At 38.6% G+C, this 22,159-nt stretch overlaps 2 protein-coding genes across 11 annotated transcripts in view; one reads left to right on the forward strand and one right to left on the reverse strand.

The window, feature by feature from the left end:
* Positions 1-22,159, forward strand: part of LOC137273780 (anaphase-promoting complex subunit 5-like) — a 134,199-nt gene that overhangs the window by 53,764 nt on the left and 58,276 nt on the right. The gene's annotated exons all lie outside the window — the stretch shown is intronic.
* LOC137273777 (uncharacterized) lies at positions 10,878-21,119 on the reverse strand. Its single transcript, XM_067806623.1, has 3 exons — positions 21,024-21,119; positions 12,860-17,711; positions 10,878-12,286 (listed from the first exon to the last, which is right to left on the reverse strand). Exons 2-3 carry the CDS (start codon positions 17,333-17,335, stop codon positions 12,143-12,145), a joined length of 4,620 nt encoding a protein of 1,539 aa, XP_067662724.1. The 5' UTR covers positions 17,336-17,711; positions 21,024-21,119; the 3' UTR covers positions 10,878-12,142.

Genomic DNA, 22,159 nt, shown 5'->3' on the forward strand with positions numbered 1-22,159 from the left:
TGGCTTACGTCCCAACTCAGAGGCGTAGCGTAGTCGTCAGCCCACTCAACACTATGGCAGCTCACATGCTATCGAGTAAACCGGCCATACAAAACGTGATATTGCAGTTGGTGTCTGAATTCGAAGGCGTGGTCAGTATACTAGAGAGTCTACCGGCAAACTCAACACTGATCATCAAAGTCTACCTAGGGGAACCATCGGGGAATGATGTCGAGATCGTGAAGGGAATCAAACTCGGGTGGGTGAAACGACACCAGTATCAAGTTTGCAACGTTTACGTGCGGGTGAGTGTCGGCTCCAACACCAGTCTGCAGGGGGTCAACGTGATCGTGGAAAACAAGATATCACTAACCAAGATCTTCCTGCCTGACAACATACACTTCATGGGTATGAAGTTCACCCCTGAATTATTATCAGAAAACCAGTTGGAAATTATATCGTAATAGTATAATAATGACCAGTCATCCCAACACTACGCTTAACGACCTAGGAGATACGGAGGGATTCGATCAGCCTGGTGAGGAAGACGCCTTATATATCCTGCACTTCAAAGACAACGTGTACAGACGGGTGTCGTTATCAGATTTTAAAGAGCCCAAATGGCTGATCAACTTAACATTCACCTCACCTTATATCACATTAAAAGATGGGGTGGAAGAATTGGAGTTGGTCTCTAAGATTAGGAATAACGGTATCTGGCCCGGGGATTTCATTCCGGAGAGTGAATTATACATGATAACTATTGGTATCGAAAAAAATATGTTAAAGTCTGTAGCAAAAAATAAATTAACATTTAGCAATAATACTTATAGTAGATATCTTGATAGAATATTCCCCCCTTTCACACTCATCATAGAAGTCTTCTTTTCCTATTTAGACAATGAAAACACCTCAAGAGTACACCAAATTTTACCCGGGGTGTCAATACACTGGTTTGACGAACACCTAGACCAATATTGTCGTATTGTTATACAACGGGATACCTACGCGGACCCTATAAATCGCTTAATAAGCCTCAGTGGGGTTTTTATTACAACAGGAAATTCTATTAGACTCTCACCTATTACCCTGACTAATAGTCTAGATCTTGTAGACTTCAAATTCATTAATAGACTTTTAACTGAAACCCAATTAAAATATCTTTCATAATATATATTATAGGATGGGTCTGTACCCAGTCGTAGAGGAAGTAGCGAAGATGCTGGAAACCGTAGATGGGTTCCGCTTGAGGCAGTTATGTGATATGAAACGCCAACTAGAACAAGACCGTGACACGCGGAAAGCACTATGTAAGAAGTACCATAGAGCTTTCAATATCGTGGATGGGGCTGACACTACCCTTATGGCAACCAGCATGGGACTAGGGGCGGCAGGTGTTGGGTTGTTGGCTACCATCGTGGCTGCACCTATAGTGCTAGGTATTGAAATAACAGCTGGGGTGGCAGGGGTGTTAGGGTTGGCGCTTAAGTTAGTATCACGCAGACTGCATCGTAAGGCATTGAAACACGACGAGATCAGGGTTCTGGCCGAAGCAAATCTGAACACAGTGAGTGAGCGTATTTCCACGGCACTCTCTGATAGTAAGATCTCAGAAGAGGAGTTTCGTTCAGTCCTCTCTGAACTCACAAAATATAACGGAATGAAACAAGATATTCGGTCCAAGTCTCGTAAGTCTGCTATCAGCGAGGACGAGAAAAAAAAGTACATAGAACAGGGGATACAAAAAGCCCAGCAAGCCTTTATTACGAACACCAAAGTGATCGTAGGCGGTTCACGTTAAACTGTTTCATCGATATAAACGTGACATAGGCACAGTGTTACCTCCAACACACGTTAAGTAGTAGGGGTAATAGTAGCAAGAGCTAAGGACCCAACCAAAGCCTTATTTAGTAAATAAGGCTTTGTAGAGACTTTTCTTGAAAGTGTTTTAAAACCCCCATTGTATATACTACTGGAACTACTGTCTACCCTCGTACTTTGGTCCTGACCATTAGGGATGTGCGAGAGGTACAGTGTCTGTACCTGAGGGCGCTTTGGACCTTTACTGTAGTTCCTCCATCATACACAAGACAATGATCTTCTCAGTGTTGCTGGTCCAACCCAATCTGTTTGTCACTTAATTAGGAGACTTCAGCCGCAAGGCTTCAGTCACAATCAAAAGTTTGTTCCTTAGTATGAAAGTTAGTGGCAGATAATGAGTGTGTACATGCTCTAGAACCAAGGCTTTGGGTTCAGAGGAGCACATCTGACTCTCGACTTGAGGTTTGCACTCCTGTATCTCAACTTGGTATCTCGAGGCTATTTATCACCTCTCATCTTGCTTCTCCAACCTCTCATGACCTACATTCACTCGGCACAGATCTAAAATTACCTCGCTTCCCTGGTTCCCAAAATGTAACAGCCTTAACCTTCCTGTCTCTGACTATTTCTCCGCCACTACTGATGATATTATTAATCAGGTCATAACTGAAAAATAAATTAGTATTATTTAATACTGTCAGAATTTGTCTCCCATTACACCTTCGTTACCAGTATTAATGATCCAGACTTCATATCAGTTGTGTAGATATATGTTATAATTTTATGCTTGTAATAGTAATATCAGACTTATATTTGCGGGCTTAGGACCATCCAAAGGGAAATATTACATGTGGTGTTTGAAATTCAGCGCTGTTTTATTTGAGCAGAAATTGTACATATGTAGATGAATTTGTGAAGACGAGGAAGATTTAACACTTGATTGGCCAACAGCAAAGAATTGATGGAATATTCCTGAAGCTAAACTCACACACTCACTCACACATAAAAATCATAATTGCTAAAAGTATCAGAAAACTAAACTTGTTCAATCATAGTTCACCAAGTTTATGTTTCAAGGCCCGTCAGCACACTACATGTGATTGTGGATTTATTGCGGTTGCAGTTTATAGTGCCAATGTAGTTTGGCAAGTCGAAGTGTTTTTACCAAGCATTTTCATTTTCTAACAATATAAGTATTTCAAAACTGAAAAGAATATTGTTGGTTAGTCATACAAAATGGGTTGTGCCCTGTAATTCTGTACAATAAATGAAATGCCCTGATTGGAGATTGATCATGCCAAGTGGAAAGGTTATGGTTGGTTAATCATACGAAATAGGATGTGCCTTGTAATTCCGTACAATATATGAAATGCCCTGATTGGAGATTGATCATGCCAAGTGGAAAGGTTATGGTTGGTTAATCATACGAAATAGGATGTGCCTTGCAATTCTGTACAATAAATGAAATGCCCTGATTGGAGATTGATCATGCCAAGTGGAAAGGTTATGGTTGGTTAATCATGCGAAATGGGGTGTGCCCTGTAATTCTGTACAATAAATGAAATGCCCTGATTGGAGATTGATCATGCCAAGTGGAAAGGTTATGGTTGGTTAATCATGCGAAATGGGGTGTGCCCTGTAATTCTGTACAATAAATGAAATGCCCTGATTGGAGATTGATCATGCCAAGTGGAAAGGTTATGGTTGGTTAATCATACGAAATAGGATGTGCCTTGTAATTCTGTACAATAAATGAAATGCCCTGATTGGAGATTGATCATGCCAAGTGGAAAGGTTATGGTTGGTTAATCATACGAAATAGGATGTGCCTTGCAATTCTGTACAATAAATGAAATGCCCTGATTGGAGATTGATCATGCCAAGTGGAAAGGTTATGGTTGGTTAATCATACGAAATAGGATGTGCCTTGTAATTCCGTACAATATATGAAATGCCCTGATTGGAGATTGATCATGCCAAGTGGAAAGCGACTACTAGGACAGAAATATGAAACATGAAACAGAAAAAGTGATAAATGAAGTGGGTGTAAAGAGTGATAGCTTGATTTATTCATATTTTGAAAGTAACTGACATCTGTATCTTGTAACAGATAGTAAACCAAACAAAATAGCATATGACTGTATAAACAATTCAATTAAAACGGGAAATCATTTCTTTTCAAAAGTGTTGCATTCCGGGACAGATTCTGTAACAAATCCATGTATAAATGCTTCACACGAATGTAGCAGCAACAACATTCTCTGCTCCCCTATTTAGGTGTCCGTCCGAGAAAGCCACATTTGAAAAATACCTATTGCGGCTAAAGCCACATTTTAACTACAAACATCAATGTCGCGAAAGCCACATTTTAACTACAAACCTCAATGTCGTGAAAGTCACATTTTAACTGCAAACCTCAATGTTGTGAAAGTCACATTTTAACTACAAACCTTAATGTCGTGAAAGCCACATTTTAGCTATAAACCTCAATGTTGTGAAAGTCACAGTTTAACTACAAACCTTAATGTCGTGAAAGCCACATTTTAAATACAAACCTCAATGTTGCAAAAGTCACATTTTAACTACAGACCTCAATGTCATGAAAGCCACATTTTAACTACAAACCTTAATATCGTGAAAGCCATATTTTAACTACAAACCTAGTTGCTGTGAAAGCCATATTTTAACTACAAACCTAGTTGCTGTGAAAGCCACATTTTAACTACAATCCTCAATGTCGTGAAAGTCACATTTTAACTACAAACCTTAATGTTGTGAAAGCCACATTTTAACTATAAACCTCAATGTCGCGAAAGCCACATTTTAACTACAATATCATGAAAGCCACAATTTAACTACAAACCTCTTTGTTGAGAAAGCCACATTTTAACCACATACCTCAATGTCAAACCACGATGTGTCATCGAATCATTACGTTTTTTTTAAGTAAACGTCACCCTTTGATCACAATGGATTGTAATTGTTTTGATGACTTGTCCTTTGTTTATTTGACATATGATGAGCGACTTCTTTATTCTCTTTGAAGTTTATAGTTAACGTTAATCTTTTTATCTAATCTAATGTATATTTTTGTTCTTTGATCTTGTAGTCCCTGCTTTTGTTGTAGATTGTATTATCTAAATTCCTATGTAGAGATTCTGTTCTGAAATATGCCGAGATATGCCCATGGGTCATTGTATGGAAAAGGGCAATTTCATCTTTTGGTCCGAAGAAACTTTTAGTCGTAATTTTTGCATTTATGTCTTCATGTATAAACTACTTTGGTTTGTATGAATTTGTATGTTGCATCAGCAGAGACGAAAATTTTACATAAAATTTATTGTGATGTTTTAAATTCAAATCAAAATGTCATTAAAGCAACCAACGACAGCAAAAATACAGACATGGAAAATCTAGTCATAAAGTTTCCATAAAACAGCAGTGAAATTGAAAAAGGTTGTTAGAAGTTACATGTGCGACTGTTTGTAAGTACTACTGTGCAATAAATGATCATTCCTCTAAATTGTTTTTTGTATTTTTGTATTTAGCATGAATGTTAACATAGTAACTGAAGCAACGATAGTTCTTATCTCATTATAACAGTTGTCAGAAAAGAACAAACCATTGAATTCTTTCGATCCTCCCAAAATGCTTCAGAGAAATAATTTGTTGTATAGTCATGAATAATTCATAACAGGTTTTTTGAGAACCTACGTGAGGCAGCTTTTTTATTTATGCGTTATTTACTTGGATTACCATTGCTGGGAGAGCCACATTCACACGATCACTCAACCATGCCTGTTGCCTGTTGAGTCATCTCATTTTCAACTCTTTTTTTTTTTCTTAAATGCAGGTTTTCTGAGCTCGGAAGTTTACTTGACCTGCTGTTTGTGCCATTTGACCTCCAGGGTGTTTCATTACAGAGCAGCTCAGGACAAGCTGCACGATCTGTAGAGCTTATTGCTATATGTTGTAAGATAATGTCTGAATCTCAGAGAAAGAATTCCAGTAAATGAGAACTCTAAGGTCATTTCTTAACTAATTTGAATGTCCTCTAAATCTATTTACTTTGTAAGCAGCTAAAAAGTGAAAAGTGGGGATGTAAAAACAAGAAACATAATTTTTGTGCCTTGTACCCTGAGATTAGTTTTGCAGGTGTGTAGGGAAAAACAGTTGTCACTGTCATGGAGGCCATTGTCCAGATTGAAACATTAATATTAAGCCATGATAAAACCAGCTGAATGCGGGGAACAAGCTTCATGAAACCTTAACCTGGATTATGACTGTAAAATTCCTTATGACAATGTTAACAGTTTATAATCTTGTATCATTCCTCCACAGAAAACAAAATGGTCACTTCGTATGGTCACTATTCTGGTGGTTGTGCAAGTGTCGTAAGTCCTTATCATATCATGATATTAAAGTTTTTGAGAACTGAATAAACCAGGAAGAAGTACAATTACATATATGCATCGAATTTTACAACAATGAGTTTCAGTGTCAGGTTTAGGTCTCGGTCAAATCTTGGTCTACTGATTTCAGTTTGTGAACATTGTCTGTAGTTTCACTTTTGTTAAGAACTTGTAAGAAGGAAACTATTTATGCAGATTTCCTTATGCCTGTTGCTGACAGTTTCTTTAGAAAATTTGAGGAAACATTTAAGTTTTTTGTAGGTCTACACTTACCTTTTGACTAGAAAGACATTTGTGGTTGCTTGAAATTCCTTCCTTCCCAACACGGATATTATGTAGGTTTATATACAGACTCACCAATAGACTAGCATTTAGTCTCTCAATATAAATAATGTGGGTGGAAACATCATTCATATCGAAAAAAAACTTGTGTGATTCAGAAAGTATGGAAATCTAGACTTGCTTCATTTAGGACTTTTCAGGACTTCAGTTAGCTTGCATGTCCTCATGGATGGTTGTGGATTATTTTACTGATTATTGCCCTCCTCCTAAAGACACCCTCCAATACAATATGGTGCATGGCTGTCATATATTTAAGTTTCAGTTTCAGAAACATAATGGTGATGTTACATGAGCATCAAGATGAACAATCAGATTGCTTGGAAAAAGAGTGTTTTGTGGACAGCAAGACTGTCCTCTGTTAAACCATTTGTATTTATGACCAAGATCTTTTATGGATAAATCTTGTTTAAAGATCACATATACTCCAGGGAGTGCAAATGCATAAATCACTAACTGACATTATAAATGAAACCTCATGATTAAAAGTGCTCAATTCGTTCTTTAATTACCTTAAATCAACCTTTTTGACAACAGTGCACAATTCTCAGCTGCAAACGAAATTTCAACCAATCAGAGCGGCGCGTCCCCATGACATAATAGCAGGTATAGATATGAGGGTCTATGCAGAATTCATCTACATTTCAGGGGGTAAAGTATTTTGTTTACAGGGTTGTACAAACCTGAAATCGTGACAGCTGTAGTCAAAACTGAAAGCTCTATATTCTCACAATCTGCTACCATTTAATTTTGTCTCCTGCTTTGCCTAGTTTCGGAGTTACAACCCTTGTTTCCATAGACGATTTTGTCAAAATCACTTGATGTCGCAAGGTTGTAATCCGTGTTTGGTGGTATAAACCTTCACGTTATTTGTCATCATTTACATGATGCTGAGTTAATGAATTTATAACAGGTATAATTAGAGGTAACGCCACTTAGATTACCTGACAAAGGTCCCCATTTGGCATTTCATGTGACTGGATTGATCAAAGGATTAACCGATAACACGCTGATTGATTAATTACTTTTACACGAATTTCAATGGGGATTTGTCAAAAGGTAGTGTTTATGAATGTACATTTACTAATCTATACTGAATACACTCTGTTGTGTATGTGTCTATGTAAAAACAACACCCATCTTTTAAAGGATTAACCGCCAATACATTGATTGATTGCTCATTATTGACTAAATTACTTTTTGAAAAGAATGATGCACATTATGCAAGTAGTTGCCAGGTGTGCTATCTTGGGTGACCAGTGAGACTATACAGCAATGTGAAAAACCCGAAACGATACATTTTGTATATTAGACTGTTATCACTTGGGAAATCCGCAGATGAATTATATATCACTCGTTTTTGTGGATATTGATGGATACATTCCTCGAACAAGGTAAGAACCTGGCATTGCTCCTATAACTTGAATTTGTTTTAATTTTAATATTTGCGTTTTGTTTTTATTAACTTGTAGCTTTCAACAGAATCATTGTTCTCGTCGTGAAGTTGCAATTATACAGACGACATACACAAGGGCATGCGTATGAATTATGATTCATATTGGCAAACTATAAAATGTCTAGATATTACATTCCTGTTATACATTCGCAGATCGCTTACAAGTTGTGTCATGCAAAATCCTTTTGGCCATGATTCAAATACGCATTTAACTACTAGTAAAAAGTAGTTTGGATTTTCTAAGTTGATGAAAACAAACCATAATCTCAATAATTCTAACGGACTTTTAGCCTGTTACTTCACCATTTTATAAAATGGTGGCACCCTGTCTGAAGATAAATGCTATTTATGTTTGTTTTCACTGACTTACAAAATCAAAATTACTTTTCACTGGTAGTAAAATATGTATTTTATTGATGGACATTAGGATTTTACATGACATAACATAACAATTTCACTCTTGGGATCGAGGCGGGGGTCGATATAATATTACTTACGATAATATCGGCACTTCGACCACAACCTTGTGTCCGAGGAAGAAAGCGTTATATTCTTGCAAAATCCTTTTCAGCAATGTGTAGTATTTTTATAAACTCGATGAAACTTAGACTCCATTTTTTATCTTGGAAGGGTGGTAGGATGCAAACCATCTGATTTAGTATATACCACAGGGTTCCATAATGCTTGCTCCGCACTCACAAACAACCAATTTAAGCACAAACTACGGGGTCTGGTGGAAATCTGTGCGTAGTGACACCATCACCTGACCCCACGGAGCAATGGATGGTAACACAACAATTCGGCATTTCCTTGGTGACGTTGAGAACTCCTTCCTACGCTTCCTACGCATTTTCTATACAACTAACTGAAAATCGTTCCTTGTATGACGTCACTGCAGGGCTCTGGCAACAGTTACGTAACCTGTCTGTGGTTTCGTTTGTGGGCGAGAGAGAAGCAGACAGCTTTTTACCGAATTTTAAGCGCTTGGTATTAATTAACCACAAGTTTTTTAAAAAAAAGAATGGTGTTCCATTTATGACTAACCAGAAATCTTCTATATGCAGTGGTAAAAAGAGTACCAAAAAATTGAGTCTTTCTTTAAAGTTCTTTGAAACATAACGTTTCGGGCTCATTTCAGACCCCTTTATAAGGTTATGAAGGGCTCTGAAACACTGATTATTAACACAAATAGTGTTAGTTAATTCATTTGAAAGTGTCTGAGAACAGATACTCTTGTTTCAGTGTCCAACAAACTGCCTTGTGTAGACGAAGTCTCACTCCCATATATCTTAACGTCAAGATTGTTTTTTATTCTTGAAAAAATATGACCAGCAAATTTTTGAAAAGTACTTACATTGTAAATTTTGATGTTTTTAACAGATTACTGAGTCACGATTCACCACAATATTTAGTAGATGTTTTAGAAAATCTAAATATGGAATACTGTATTTGCACAGACAGTTGAAGTTAAAAAAGCCTATTAGTGATCACAGTATTTCTTTTCTTTTTGAAATCACCGCTGATCATAATAAAGTTCTGACCCAGAAATTGCTAAGAATGTTTTGGAAAACTTTCTGCCATATTCCTGAGTGTTTATAAACTGACAGTACTCATGTTGTTTGTGTTTACACATATGACATCAGCAATAATTCAGACTAGGCTTTCTTATATGATTCCCAGAATTCCTAACACATTTTACCCCCAAACGACAAATGGTCTTTGTCATCAATACCAAGATTTTTGTTCTAAGCTAGCAAATTGAAACACTTGTGAAAAAGGACACTTTCCTTGGAGGAGAGAGCTTGTTTGAAATGTAAGCAAGTTATTATAGGTGTGGTTGGCAGTAAACTACCATCGCCTAGTGACACCTGAGTTAAGCTAATGTAGGAACATGAATATAAGTTATCACGCGAGTGTGTTTTGGGATGGTTAATATCCTGCATTGGGAATAAATATTGTATTTAGCAAGCCTTGGCAAGTGTGATAACCTATTTATCATACAATGTCATTCTTATTTTAGAAATTTTAAAAATGTGATCTCATTTGCCACAGATCATGAAAGTAAACTTCCTGAGATGTGGCCGCATATCTATGACATCACAAATATGTTCGTAGTAAGACGTGACATCACAAGGTCGGTGACACAGTTTTCTACTGATCACTCATTTGGCTGTTACGTCATGTAGTTCCAGTCAGCTTTTATGTTAAAGAGCATATTGTTGTCAACAAATATTCACTTAGTTTAAAAATTGACTTGGGGAAAATTTCAGATAAACTTTTGAACAATAAATATAAGCATTTTGCAAATGCACTTATCAACTGACAAAGGGTCAAACACTTCATTCAAGATTGTCCTGGTTGCTGTCTGAGTCAATGATTGCAAGACGTTTTGGTGCTTGTGATGTCTTAGGGGGGACGCTGTTTACAGGTATGTTGCCATCCTTCAAGGCACTCACAGTACCGTAACCACTGCCGTCATCTGGAAACGATCGCTGATAGATGGGGGTGACGCCATGTTTGTTTATAGTGTGAAAGTAGTCCTAAAATTTGTATATGACCTCTCTAATTTGCACCAGTATCCGTATATGACCCCAACAGATATTGAAAATATCCGTTGGCTTTATCTTGCCGAGAACATTACCCATTGTATGATAACACATACAAAGTGAATAATGATAGTAGTTTAGTATAAAAAATTTGGTAGAAAAATATGAACTAGTCAGCTGGCTAAAGTGCTAAGCTAGTGATCCAGTGAGTTTGAGCCAACGGGATTGAGCCAACCCATGACCGGGCGCAGACACTTTCAATGTTGTCACAACCACTGGTGTACAGTACACGACCTTGTGCACCTAAAAAAACCACAAATCTGTTGGTATATGACCAGTCTTATCATGGTGGCCTCATGAATACATGCAAACACCTATTTGCAGGTACAGCAACTTGCAAGAAACTTGGACAAAGTGCTTTGACAATGTGTCCCAGTCAGCCTAGCTGTGTATGGGTACCTTGTAAGGATGTGAATGAAAAAGTTTGTTTAGCAAACTGTCATTAAAATTTTTACACAGTTCACCATTTGTTATGAGTGATGTGTACATAGAGTGGAAAAGGCAGGAGTACAAGGAGCACATGGACAAATGGCGACAAAGTTATTGATTTATTAACCTGTACTGTTCCGTCGATCTCCATTCTTTCTCACACACCTGACTGTTCCTCTCCTTGCACCCCTCCCATGCAACAAATACTGAGCTGTGTCAAAAATTTGATAATAGTTAGTTAAACAGCTTTTGTATTCGTAGGACACACATTCTTAAAAAAACTCATGTACTATATTGCAAAGTCTCACACAATGTGCTTTACCTCATCTCTGACTATTTCCCTTGGTTACAGGGAAAAACAACCAAGAAAGGGTTTTGATGTGAGCAAATTTCAGAAATGCAGCTGCTGAAAACACATGTGGGCACATTTAGAGCGTAATGTACAGAGTAGTTCCTGGGCTTAAAGTATCAGGCCCCTCTAACTAACTGAAGGAATTACTGCAAATTTGAAGGAATTGCATCTCAAATGTAAACAAATGCATCCCACTCACGAAACAATTGCAGCAATATCGGTAGTGTAGCTGTAATAACATAAACACAATGCCCCTGTTGGAAGCAATGTTGGTAATACTTGCATGAAACTCGGTCATGCACTTTAAACTGAAGGGAATCTTATTCCGCACCTGCACAAGAAGTTTAGTTTTTGAGATCTTAATCAATTATGTATTATCTGCCCTTTGCAGTTTCTGTACACTTTCAAGTCACATTTGTCTGTGTATAATTCCTGAGTCAACAGAAGCCACTCACTTGTGTAATGTGTTTATAGACCTTGTGGCTAGAATATTGTGGTATGTAACCAGCCACTCACTCATTCAGTGTATATAGACACTGATTCCAAAAAGACTGACACAACTGTTTGTAAACTTCAATGTGAATCTTGGTACTCCAGTACACAGTGCAGAGATTTTCTCAGTGATTCCTCAACATGGAGTTCAGTATGAATCTCGGTATCCCATGACACAGCACAGGGGTTTTTAAAGTGTGCAAAATGTCATTTCTCAGGAGATGATGCTGTAACTTTCATGACACCAATTTGTCTCTTAGTTTTCCGGGTTTTGTTGAACATTCTCCTCATCGTCCGTATCATCGTCTTGGTCATCTTCTTCTTCCTGGCCTCCAGCTTCCACTTCTCTAACAAACACTTCCACAACACTGGCAAACTCTTGTCGCAAGTTCCTTATATCCTGGAAAAGTAAGTTTGGAGCAACTTCAGTTGCTGTCAGATGGCAAGTGCTAGACACGAAATGGCCAAGTGGGACTTTGCTCTTTATGTCATTGTCAGATTGTCCTACTCCATATCGAAAACAACCACTGTTGATAGCATGATACTCACAGTAACAGAAATTCTTGGAATCATTATATTATTGTAATCGAAGAACACTCAAAATCTTTACATGTTAACATATGGCCCATGACTAAAGTCCCTTTGCTTTGTTACTTCTTTCAAAATATAGGCATATCTTTTATTATGATTAAGAGTTTCTGATATGAAATACATGAAAACAGGGATGGTAATAACTTTATAATTGGTAGTGTGCTCTGATACAGTGGCACATGTAAAATCACTTGCCCTGATAATTTTTCCCACAATACAAAAATGTTCATATTTTTAGTAAACAGCATAATTAATGTTAGAATGTCAACTGGACACCAGCACAATGTGATATACAAATTTGTTTGTCTGACAAAAAACAAGCACTCAACTGGGATATTAGGCAATGGGTTATTTCCATCCCTGGAAAATATGAACCACTTACCGGTACCCTTAAATAACTTTCACACTGGTTACTCCTGATAGTGACCCTGTTTGTGGCAGAGGCTACCAATAGACTGTTGTCAAAAATGTTCTGTCTTTCCTGGTCCAGCAATGGTCGCTCACTGTCACTTTGCCTTTTTAAACTATCTGGCGTCTTTACATTAAGACATTGTTTCTCTTTGGTTTGTGGCGCTTCCATATATTCATTGGAAATTATTTTCACTGTGTTTAATGCTATCTGTCTTGTATTACATGATGGCATTTGGAGTGGATCGTCAGACATCCTCACTCTAGTCGAGTAATCATGTATTCGTACTTCTGCTGCTTGGAAACTCAGATCACCCATGGGCAGAAATGTTTGTTTGACAGCTTGTTCACTTAACTGAGCACCGTCTATATCTGGAAGAGGTTGTGTGGAATGAGATATACCATGCTGTTGACTGTCATCATGGGTTAGATTATTTAAGTCATCCAGGTTGTATGACATTGGCTTGCTTTCTAAGTGTGGTTGCAGTATATCATTAAGCTCAGAATCACTCACAGCCATTTGTGATTCAGTTTGTTGTTGAACTGGATCAGGTTGTGTGGAATAAGACATGTCCATGCCAGGTGAAAGACTGAGGTTTGAGGGGATTTGTGGAATATCTGTGATTTCATCAGTATCAGAATCACTCACAGACCCATCTGAAGAGCCATATTCCTGTAGTTTTGAGGGTATTATGTAACTGTCTTGTGGTTGTGGCAAATCTCGCCCACTGTCCTGAGGATTTGAATCATTTGCAGTTTGTTGACATTCTGATATTTCCACAGTTGTAAGCCTTCCAAGGTAGTCCTGCATTTTGGCATGTAAACTGTATGATTGTCCAGTTTGTACATCTTGTCTGCCTTCTTGGGAAGAACTAGTCATTTCTGGAATTTCCTCTTTACCAAGTCTTGCATCAGAATCATCTGAGTTATGCTGCTGTACACCCAAGGAAAGGTCAGACCTACCATGTGTACATGTGTTTGAGAGTGGGTTGTATGTGGCCTCTTGTTCAAAAGATTGGCTTGATGGTTGAAGATCAGGTTCTATCTGAGTTTGATGCACTGGTTCTATGCTTGGTTCAGTCTTACTCAGTTCTAAATCTTTTATTTCTTTTCCCGAAACATCATTCATGGCAGTAATGTATTTTTTATCATCAATCACGGTCATGCCATGAGATCTTGTGCTGCTTAATGGGTCATGCCAATCATTTTCTTTCTGATTGAAGTAACTACTATGTGTTCTGGGATTCCCTTTTTTGTTCCCTTGCTTCAAGTTATGGCTGATATTGTTTTCATCATTATGCTTTGGTTCTTTAGCATCTGTTCCTCTTTCACATGGCTCCTGGTCTGGGTTTCTACTAAGCTTATATTTCATTAAATCAGCAAGCAGTCGCATGTGTTGTCTAATGACAGATGAGTCAGTCAGAATGAGGTTTTTAAAGTCTGTTGACAAGTTTCCTGTATCTTTCAAGCTACAGGATTGAAGTGTTCTCTGCAGATTCTGAAGAAGTATCTCACGTCTGTGCATATCATTGCATGTCATATTGTTACTTTCATGTGTTGGGTTATATGAGGTAGGCATGTCCAATGGTCTGTTGGGCATGTGTATAACAGTGTACTCATTGGTTTCTGGAAGTGTTGTGCTATCACAATTTGTTGATGAATTCTCAGACATGATGATGGATTGGTCTCCTTGTGATAACTCTGGGGAGAGAATCTCTATTGAATAGTCTATGTCTTCAGAAGCACTCAGTTGTTTGGGTGATTGCTGCTGCACAGTAGTGTTTGGAATGATTTCCTCTGGATCAGGATCTGAACATGGGCTGTCCACTTCATTTGCAGGAGCTGCTGATGTGAAATTTGTGTTGTCAACATCCTGCTTGAAACTGTCAGTCTGGTTTGATATGTCTGTGTCTTTCTTCATTTTGAATGCATTATTGTTAATGATGTTTTTACCTTCTAGATCCAGAGGGAAATTGAAATCAACAGTAGCATGTAGTGTTGTTTTGTCATCAATCCATATTTGGTTGATTCTGTGTGGTGTTGTCGTTTCTTTTGCAGATAGCCCTAATTCAGTCATTGATTCTGAATGGTCATGGTCAGCAGCAACTTCCTTGGGATGTGTTTCCTCTCGATTGTCAGTTTCTTCTCTTTGTACCCTGACATCATCGCAATTGTTACCTGCTTTGTCAGCTTGTACAACCTCAGAGTCTTTTCTTGATGCCATATGCTGGCTCTTGGCTGCATTGTCATTCATGTCAGGTTGAAGAATCAGTCGTAGGAAGGTATTTTCAGGATAATTCAAGACACTATAACTGTTTGGTGTGGACAGGTTTTCTACACTTTTGTAGATGTCTGCATGGTCACTGGCAATGACTTCTTTTGGGTAGGTTTCATCTGACTGTTGAGGAACATTATTTGCGGATTCTTCATCACTGCCATCCCCTATCCCACTGTCTGTACTGCCTAGACTTGTATCATATTTATCAAGGTTAAAGTGCAGCCGAGAGCTTGATTGGCCATACTCCATTCTTCCATTGCTACCATACTCTCTATCTGGATCTGCAACTGAAGGTGATACAAGCATCTTTAGGTTTGTTATTTCTGGATCTGTAACTGAAGGTGATGCCCACATCTTTGTGTCTGTTATATCTGGATCTGTGACTGAAGACGGTGCAAGCACCTTTGAGTCTGTTATATCTGGATCTGTGACTAAAGATGGTGCAAGCATGTTTGGGTCTGTTATATCTGGATCTATGACTGAAGATGGTGCAAGCATTTTGGGGGCTTTTATGTCTTGATCTATGACTGAAGATGGTCCAAGCACCCTTGGGTCTGTTGTATCTGGATCTGTGACTGAAGACGGTCCAAGCACCTTTGGGTCTGTTATATCCGCATCCATGATTGAAGATGGTGCAAGCACCTTTAGGTCTGTTATATCTGAATCCATGACTGAAGACGGTGCAAGTACCTTTGGGTGTGTTATATGTGGATCTATGACTGAAGACAATGCAAGCATTTTGGGGTCTGTTATATCTTGATCTATGACTGAAGACAGTGCAAGCACCCTTGGGTCTGTTATATCTGGATCCATGACTGAAGACGGTCCAAGCACCTTTGGGTCTGTTATATCTGGATCCATGACTGAAGATGATACAAGCACCTTTGGGTCTGTTATATCTGGATCCCTGATTGAAGATGGTGCAAGCACCTTTGGGTCTGTTATATCTGGATCTGTGACTGAAGACGGTCCAAGCACCTTTGGGTGTGTTATATCTGGATCCATGACTGAAGATGGTGCAAGCACCTTTGGGTCTGTTATGTCCGGATCCATGACTGAAGATGGTCTAAGCACCTTTGGGACTGTTATATCTGGATCCATGACTGAAGATGGTGCAAGCACCTTTGGGTCCGTTATATCTGGATCCATGACTGGAGATGGTGCAAGCACCTTTGGGTGTGTTATATCTGGATCTGTGACTGAAGACGGTGCAAGCACCTTTGGGTGTGTTATATCTGGATCCATGACTGAAGATGGTGCAAGCACCTTTGGGTCTGTTATATCTGGATCCATGACTGAAGATGGTGCAAGCACCTTTGGATCTGTTATGTCTTGATCTATGACTGAAGACGATGCAAGCACTTTTGGGTCTGTTATATCTGGATCCATGACTGAAGATGGTCCAAGCACCCTTGGGTCTGTTATATCTGGATCTATGACTGAAGATGGTGCAAGCATTTTTGGATCTGTTATGTCTTGATCTATGACTGAAGACGATGCAAGCACTTTTGGGTCTGTTATATCTGGATCTATGACTGAAGATGGTGCAAGCACCTTTGGGTGTGTTATGGATAATGCAGAACCAAGGACTTTTGTTTTGTGTGCATCACAAGAATCCCTTTTGCTATTACTGTCTCTGTATTGTCTAGACCTCTCATCCTCTTCTGCTCCTGATGGGAGATCACAAAATCCAACACTCGGTGTTGTCACTTGGTTCTGGTCAAGGTCCTTCAGTGTTTCACTTGGAACCTGCCCACATTCAGAAACAATGAGGTTTTCATTTCTTGTGCTTTTGCTCTTAAGCTGTTGTTTGTTTCCAGTGTTGGGAGTGTCTTCTCTGTCTAAAGTCACAGATAATGTGGTTTCCTGAGCATATTCACCTTCTCTGTCACTTGTTTCAGGCTTTTCCTTGCCAAGAAGATCAGAACATGCCTGCACACCATCCACTGAACTCGTCCAGGACTGAAAACTTGTTGAATATCTTTCAACCTCTTTGTCACCTGTATTTGGGGTTTCATTGCCCAGAACATCACAACATGCCTGCACACCATCCGCTGAACTCATGCTGGATTCAGAACTTGTCGAAGAACTGTCACCTTCTTTGTCAGTGGTTCCTGGGGTTTCATTGACAAGAAGATCAAAACATGCATGAATATCATACTCTGAACTCATGGAGGACTGAAAAACTTGTCAAAAAGCTTACACCCTCTGTGGCACCTGTATTTGGGGTTTTATTTCTTTGAAGAGCAGAACATGCTGGGCCATCCATTTTTCTGTGTTTGCCATTGCTACATCATGCCCAATAGAATCATCACACATAACCAATATGATTGTATTGCCATGATAATGAAGCATATTGTGGCGGTCCTCAGTCAGGTATGGTGGGATGGAAACAAGACTGAAAGTCACTGCTGAGCAAAATGTTCCCTTTCATATTTGGGTGCAGATGGCTGTTGGCAGTATAGAGGCAGAGCCTGGCTTCTTTCATTATTTTTATCCAGTGGTTTGGGAATTGACCAGTGATTCTTTCTCCTCAGAAACAAAGAACCTGTTGAAATGAAGCATTGACAGCTGATCATTTGAGGCTGAAGATGATTATATGTGACTGTCTCTGACGAAACTTGGTAAAATCTGAAAAATCCTTTGCTTTGTGTTATAATGATGTGACCTCATTTTATTGACTCATTATCGCTGAAGGATACTGGGTCAGTATTAGTATTGGGCAACTTAGTGTAGTTTTGTGTTTCTTGTTCAATGCTGCACTCAGCGGTTTTGATGGGGGTCTGTAAATAATACAGTCTTAACCCGACAATCCAGTGACTGACATCATCAGTATCAGTCTACGCAATTGGGATATGATGACATGTGCAAACCAAGTCAACGAGCCTGACCGTCTGATGCTGTTTGTCACTTCTTATGACAGGCATGGGTTACTGACGACCAATACTAACTAAGACCTTCATGGCTAGTAAGTGTAGTGACCTCTTGTTTCCAAGAACCATTTCATAAATGTCACTGATTTCTGGTTTTTTTTATGTAGTTAATTTAGAAAATAGAGGACTTTAAAATGTAGGACTTACCCACATGACTGGGGTATTATTACTCTGTTAAATGCACATGATTTACATTTATGCAGTTATACACACATGTAGGCGTACATTTACTAAGCATTTGCATGATGATAAAGCAGTAAAAAGTGTATGTAAATTTTATTGTCATTCAAGTATTGATTCAGACAGTCAGTCACTGTGGTGGGACGTTGCGATCATGTCAGGTGATGACAAAGATTGGTACGACAGTTTTAGAACATCTACCCACTGATCCCTGTGTTGTAAAAAAACACATTGATTAGTCTGTCTTACAGTCCCTGCTGCCAAGCCCTTCCTGCAATGCTAAAGCTGTAAATGAAGCAAGCCTAGATTTGCCCTGGTTCTTGAATCTCCCATGTCACTGGGGCTTCTTTTCAATTTAAATTGGTTTATTTGTTACTAAAATTATCTTTGTTAAAGAACTAAGCTCTAGTCTGGACGTTGATACAAGATGATATTTAACATGGCAGTTTGATAATGAAGGCATGTTTGACACGTTTGGACACTGTCAAACAATCCTTTGAATGTGTAAAAAACGTTTATATATGGAAGCTGAACCTACCAACAGTGTGATACTGATCTTGGATACATGTAGACAAACACTGGTGTGGACTATAGATTCTGTGTTGATATGACGTGGCTGCACTTATACATCTGGGATTTCCAATTATTTTTAGTCTCTTCGAACTTTGGATTCCTGGGGAATGTGTTATAATAGGAAGTAACTGACCTACTTTATCTAACACCTTCGTCTGGGCAGAATAAGGCTGACAGATATTAGTGCTAGTTGGAGTTTTGTTCAGAAGTATATAATGCAACTAAATTTCATGTTGTCTTACAAACAAATAAAGTGAAAGGGTTAGGGGGACTGTAGTGGCTTTCAACTTGTGTAATATGATGGTTGGTCGGTTGTTTAGCGCTACACTCAGCAATATTCGAGGTACATGGTAATGGTCTTAACCAGACAATACACATGTTGACAGGTATGGGTAATATTGTAAGTTGTTGAGGGGATCATGGGTTGAGGTACCCTTCATGTTTATTTATGTTCCCTGAGCCTGAAGAACATTGAGGGAAACTGAACCCATAGTCCCTGGGGGACCAGTGAACAAAGTATTTATCTTTCTGAACGCCTTAAAGGTGATTTTGAACTGTTTGAAGCATGGGTATTGGATCGTGCACTTCAGCCAACCTGTGTGAATCAAATGATTCGAATCTTGCATCTTGCTGTTTTTTCTCGTAGGTATTGTCTTAGTAAGGTTGCCAAGATGTAATACCCCTTCTTAATATTCACAGGGGCAATATTTGAACATTTTGTCAAAGTTTATTTATTGGAAAGCGAGTCAAATGTTTTCATAGCCATTGCTAGATTTTGCGGATGACATAAGAAAAACATATTTAGAGTTATCTCCCTTCCATTGATTTCCATTCACAAAACATCCTTAATGCATCATACATCATGCATCATTTAATCTTATTCGAGATGACAAAGTAGCTACCACGAAGTACCGAATGAATTGCTGTTGGCAGCAGGGTGTATTGCAGTGCACCTCACTTGTACACGGGGTACATTGAAAATAACTGAAGAGCGCTCGGCCAGTCAGACAGTGACATTTATGTGTGAGTTAAGACAAGATACTCTGTTTCAACTCCTTTATCAGATGAATGAAACTGTGTAAATAATGAAAGATGATATGTCATAAGAGAACACCAAAAGTGAAACTATAAAGTGGACAATTTGTCATATCATTAAGGATTTTCCCTCGGATGTAAAGCCACTGACATTACTGCAAATATAGCATTGATATGAGTAAAGAAGTACTCAGTCAGTCAGTCAGTCAGTCAGTCAGTCAGTCAGTCAGAAGTCAGTTAACACATGCCTCCTTGGTATGCAAAATTGTTATAAACATCGTCTATGAGTCAATGTCTGTTGTCCTCACAGACATTAGCTCAGTCTCATGTCAGGCTCAGTGGCATGTGCCAGTAAGCCATTCCCCGGCAGTTAATGAGACTTTGGGGGAAGTGTTGAAGACTTAGATTGTATAGGATATGAAAAAGGATGAACTAATCAGATGGATATTTGATGCATACAAACGATACAAGTTAATCACCCTATCTGAACTTGCATCATTTTGTATTTACAATAAATGAGTTAAAATGATAATCAAATGTTCCACTAAGGACTTTGCACATGACCATAAAACTGACATTCATAAACCAAATTGTTTAAATGTGAAATTCATCCATATTCGACCTTGAACTTTTGAAGAGCATAATATTTTTGTAACTTAAACTTTTAGCTCAAAGTGTGTTCAGTTAATTCCCCATGGAAGCAAGCATTCCTATATTCCAAGTATTTGTATGAGATCTCCTGACCGTTATCCACCAGCATGAAGTGGGAGGGCGATACAGATTTGAACTACATACATCTGTCCATCTGAGATGATGCTGGCATGTTTTTTCAAAAAACATGATAGACAGGGAAACCAACTTGGTATGTGATAGTCATCAAATGGAAACATATTACAATTTATTACAGAGTTATGGCCTCTGTCATGCATTTCTTGGCATTTCAGTGGCAAGGGATAGTGATGACCATGACTTCATTTTGCCATTACAGTGACTTGATGTACTAGTGTCGCCCTTGTTCCATTGTGAAAAAGAAACTAGAATCTGTTTTCAACAATGTCCACGTACAGTGACAAGCCCTAGGGAAGATACTGAAATTAATCTGTGGTTACTTCTACGAGGAAACAGAAACGTCATCTTACCATGCAATGTACAAAGCAGTTGTTTTTGTATATGTCATCCAAAATTGCAGGTGTCGTGTTGAGAGCCATTATTGTTAACACATCAGGTCTATTTATAACATTATAAACCCTATGTATCTCACTAGCTATGTATCTGAAGAGTTACACTTCTCAATACAATGATTGGCCCCTATTTTCAAAACGTTGCTTCATCAAGGACCTGAACAGTTGCTGTCATGACATGTTTTCTCTGTTCATAACTGTCACGTTTAACCATCTGGCTTTGTCTGAATAAAATCTAAGGAAATCCTCAGAGGAAATGTTTAGTTTCCGCAGAAGCTGATTTTGTATTGTTTGGATATCTGTCACATTTTGTCCAGTAAATCATGACTTATATCCCTTCCCTTGTAAACATCTCTGACAGAGAATATCATCCCGGTCTGCTTAGCAATGAGAGTTCATATGAATTTCCCAATTTTTTGTAGCACTATACATTATACATTTTTCATACTTTCACATGAACTGTCAAAGTAATTCTTTGTGTGGTGCATGGTTACAGTCTACATGTCAGTGTGTACATACATGTCTCTATTTATGACTCCAGTCAAATATGCTCTCTTGTATTCACATTTTTTAAAATGGTACTATATCTAGGCAGATAACTCTCTGATCTCTTTCATGTTTGCAGCTTCTGTAATCTGATACCTGGTGACACAAAACAAAGTCACAGTCTTCTAAACTATTCTCCCATGGCTGAAAGCTATGATTACACGATACCATTTAGAGCTGGGCTAGGTGGCTGACTTCGTGTGCTGGCGATTGGGTGCCTGACTCTGAGGGCACGGGTTTGAATCCCGGATGGGACTCAACGAAAAAAGTACTAGAATTTGTACTTTACTGAGAAAGTGAAATCCCAAATATGACATATGTTGCATTTGACCACTTTCTAAATGGCATTGTGTAATCATAGCTTTCGGCCGTGGGGGCCGTGCCAATTCACACTTTTCAGAAGGGTACACAAAGTATGCAGTCTAGACTACCAGTTGTCCGACTTTCATTTTTTGTGGAAGTCGTGGTAGTTGAGCGGGTTAGGCGGCTAACTTTGTGTGCTGGCGATTGGGTGCCTGACTCTGAAGGTGCAGGTTCGAATCCCAGAA

This window comes from Haliotis asinina, chromosome 2 (genome assembly GCF_037392515.1).
Source record: "Haliotis asinina isolate JCU_RB_2024 chromosome 2, JCU_Hal_asi_v2, whole genome shotgun sequence".
Classification (NCBI taxonomy): Eukaryota; Metazoa; Mollusca; class Gastropoda; order Lepetellida; family Haliotidae; genus Haliotis; species Haliotis asinina.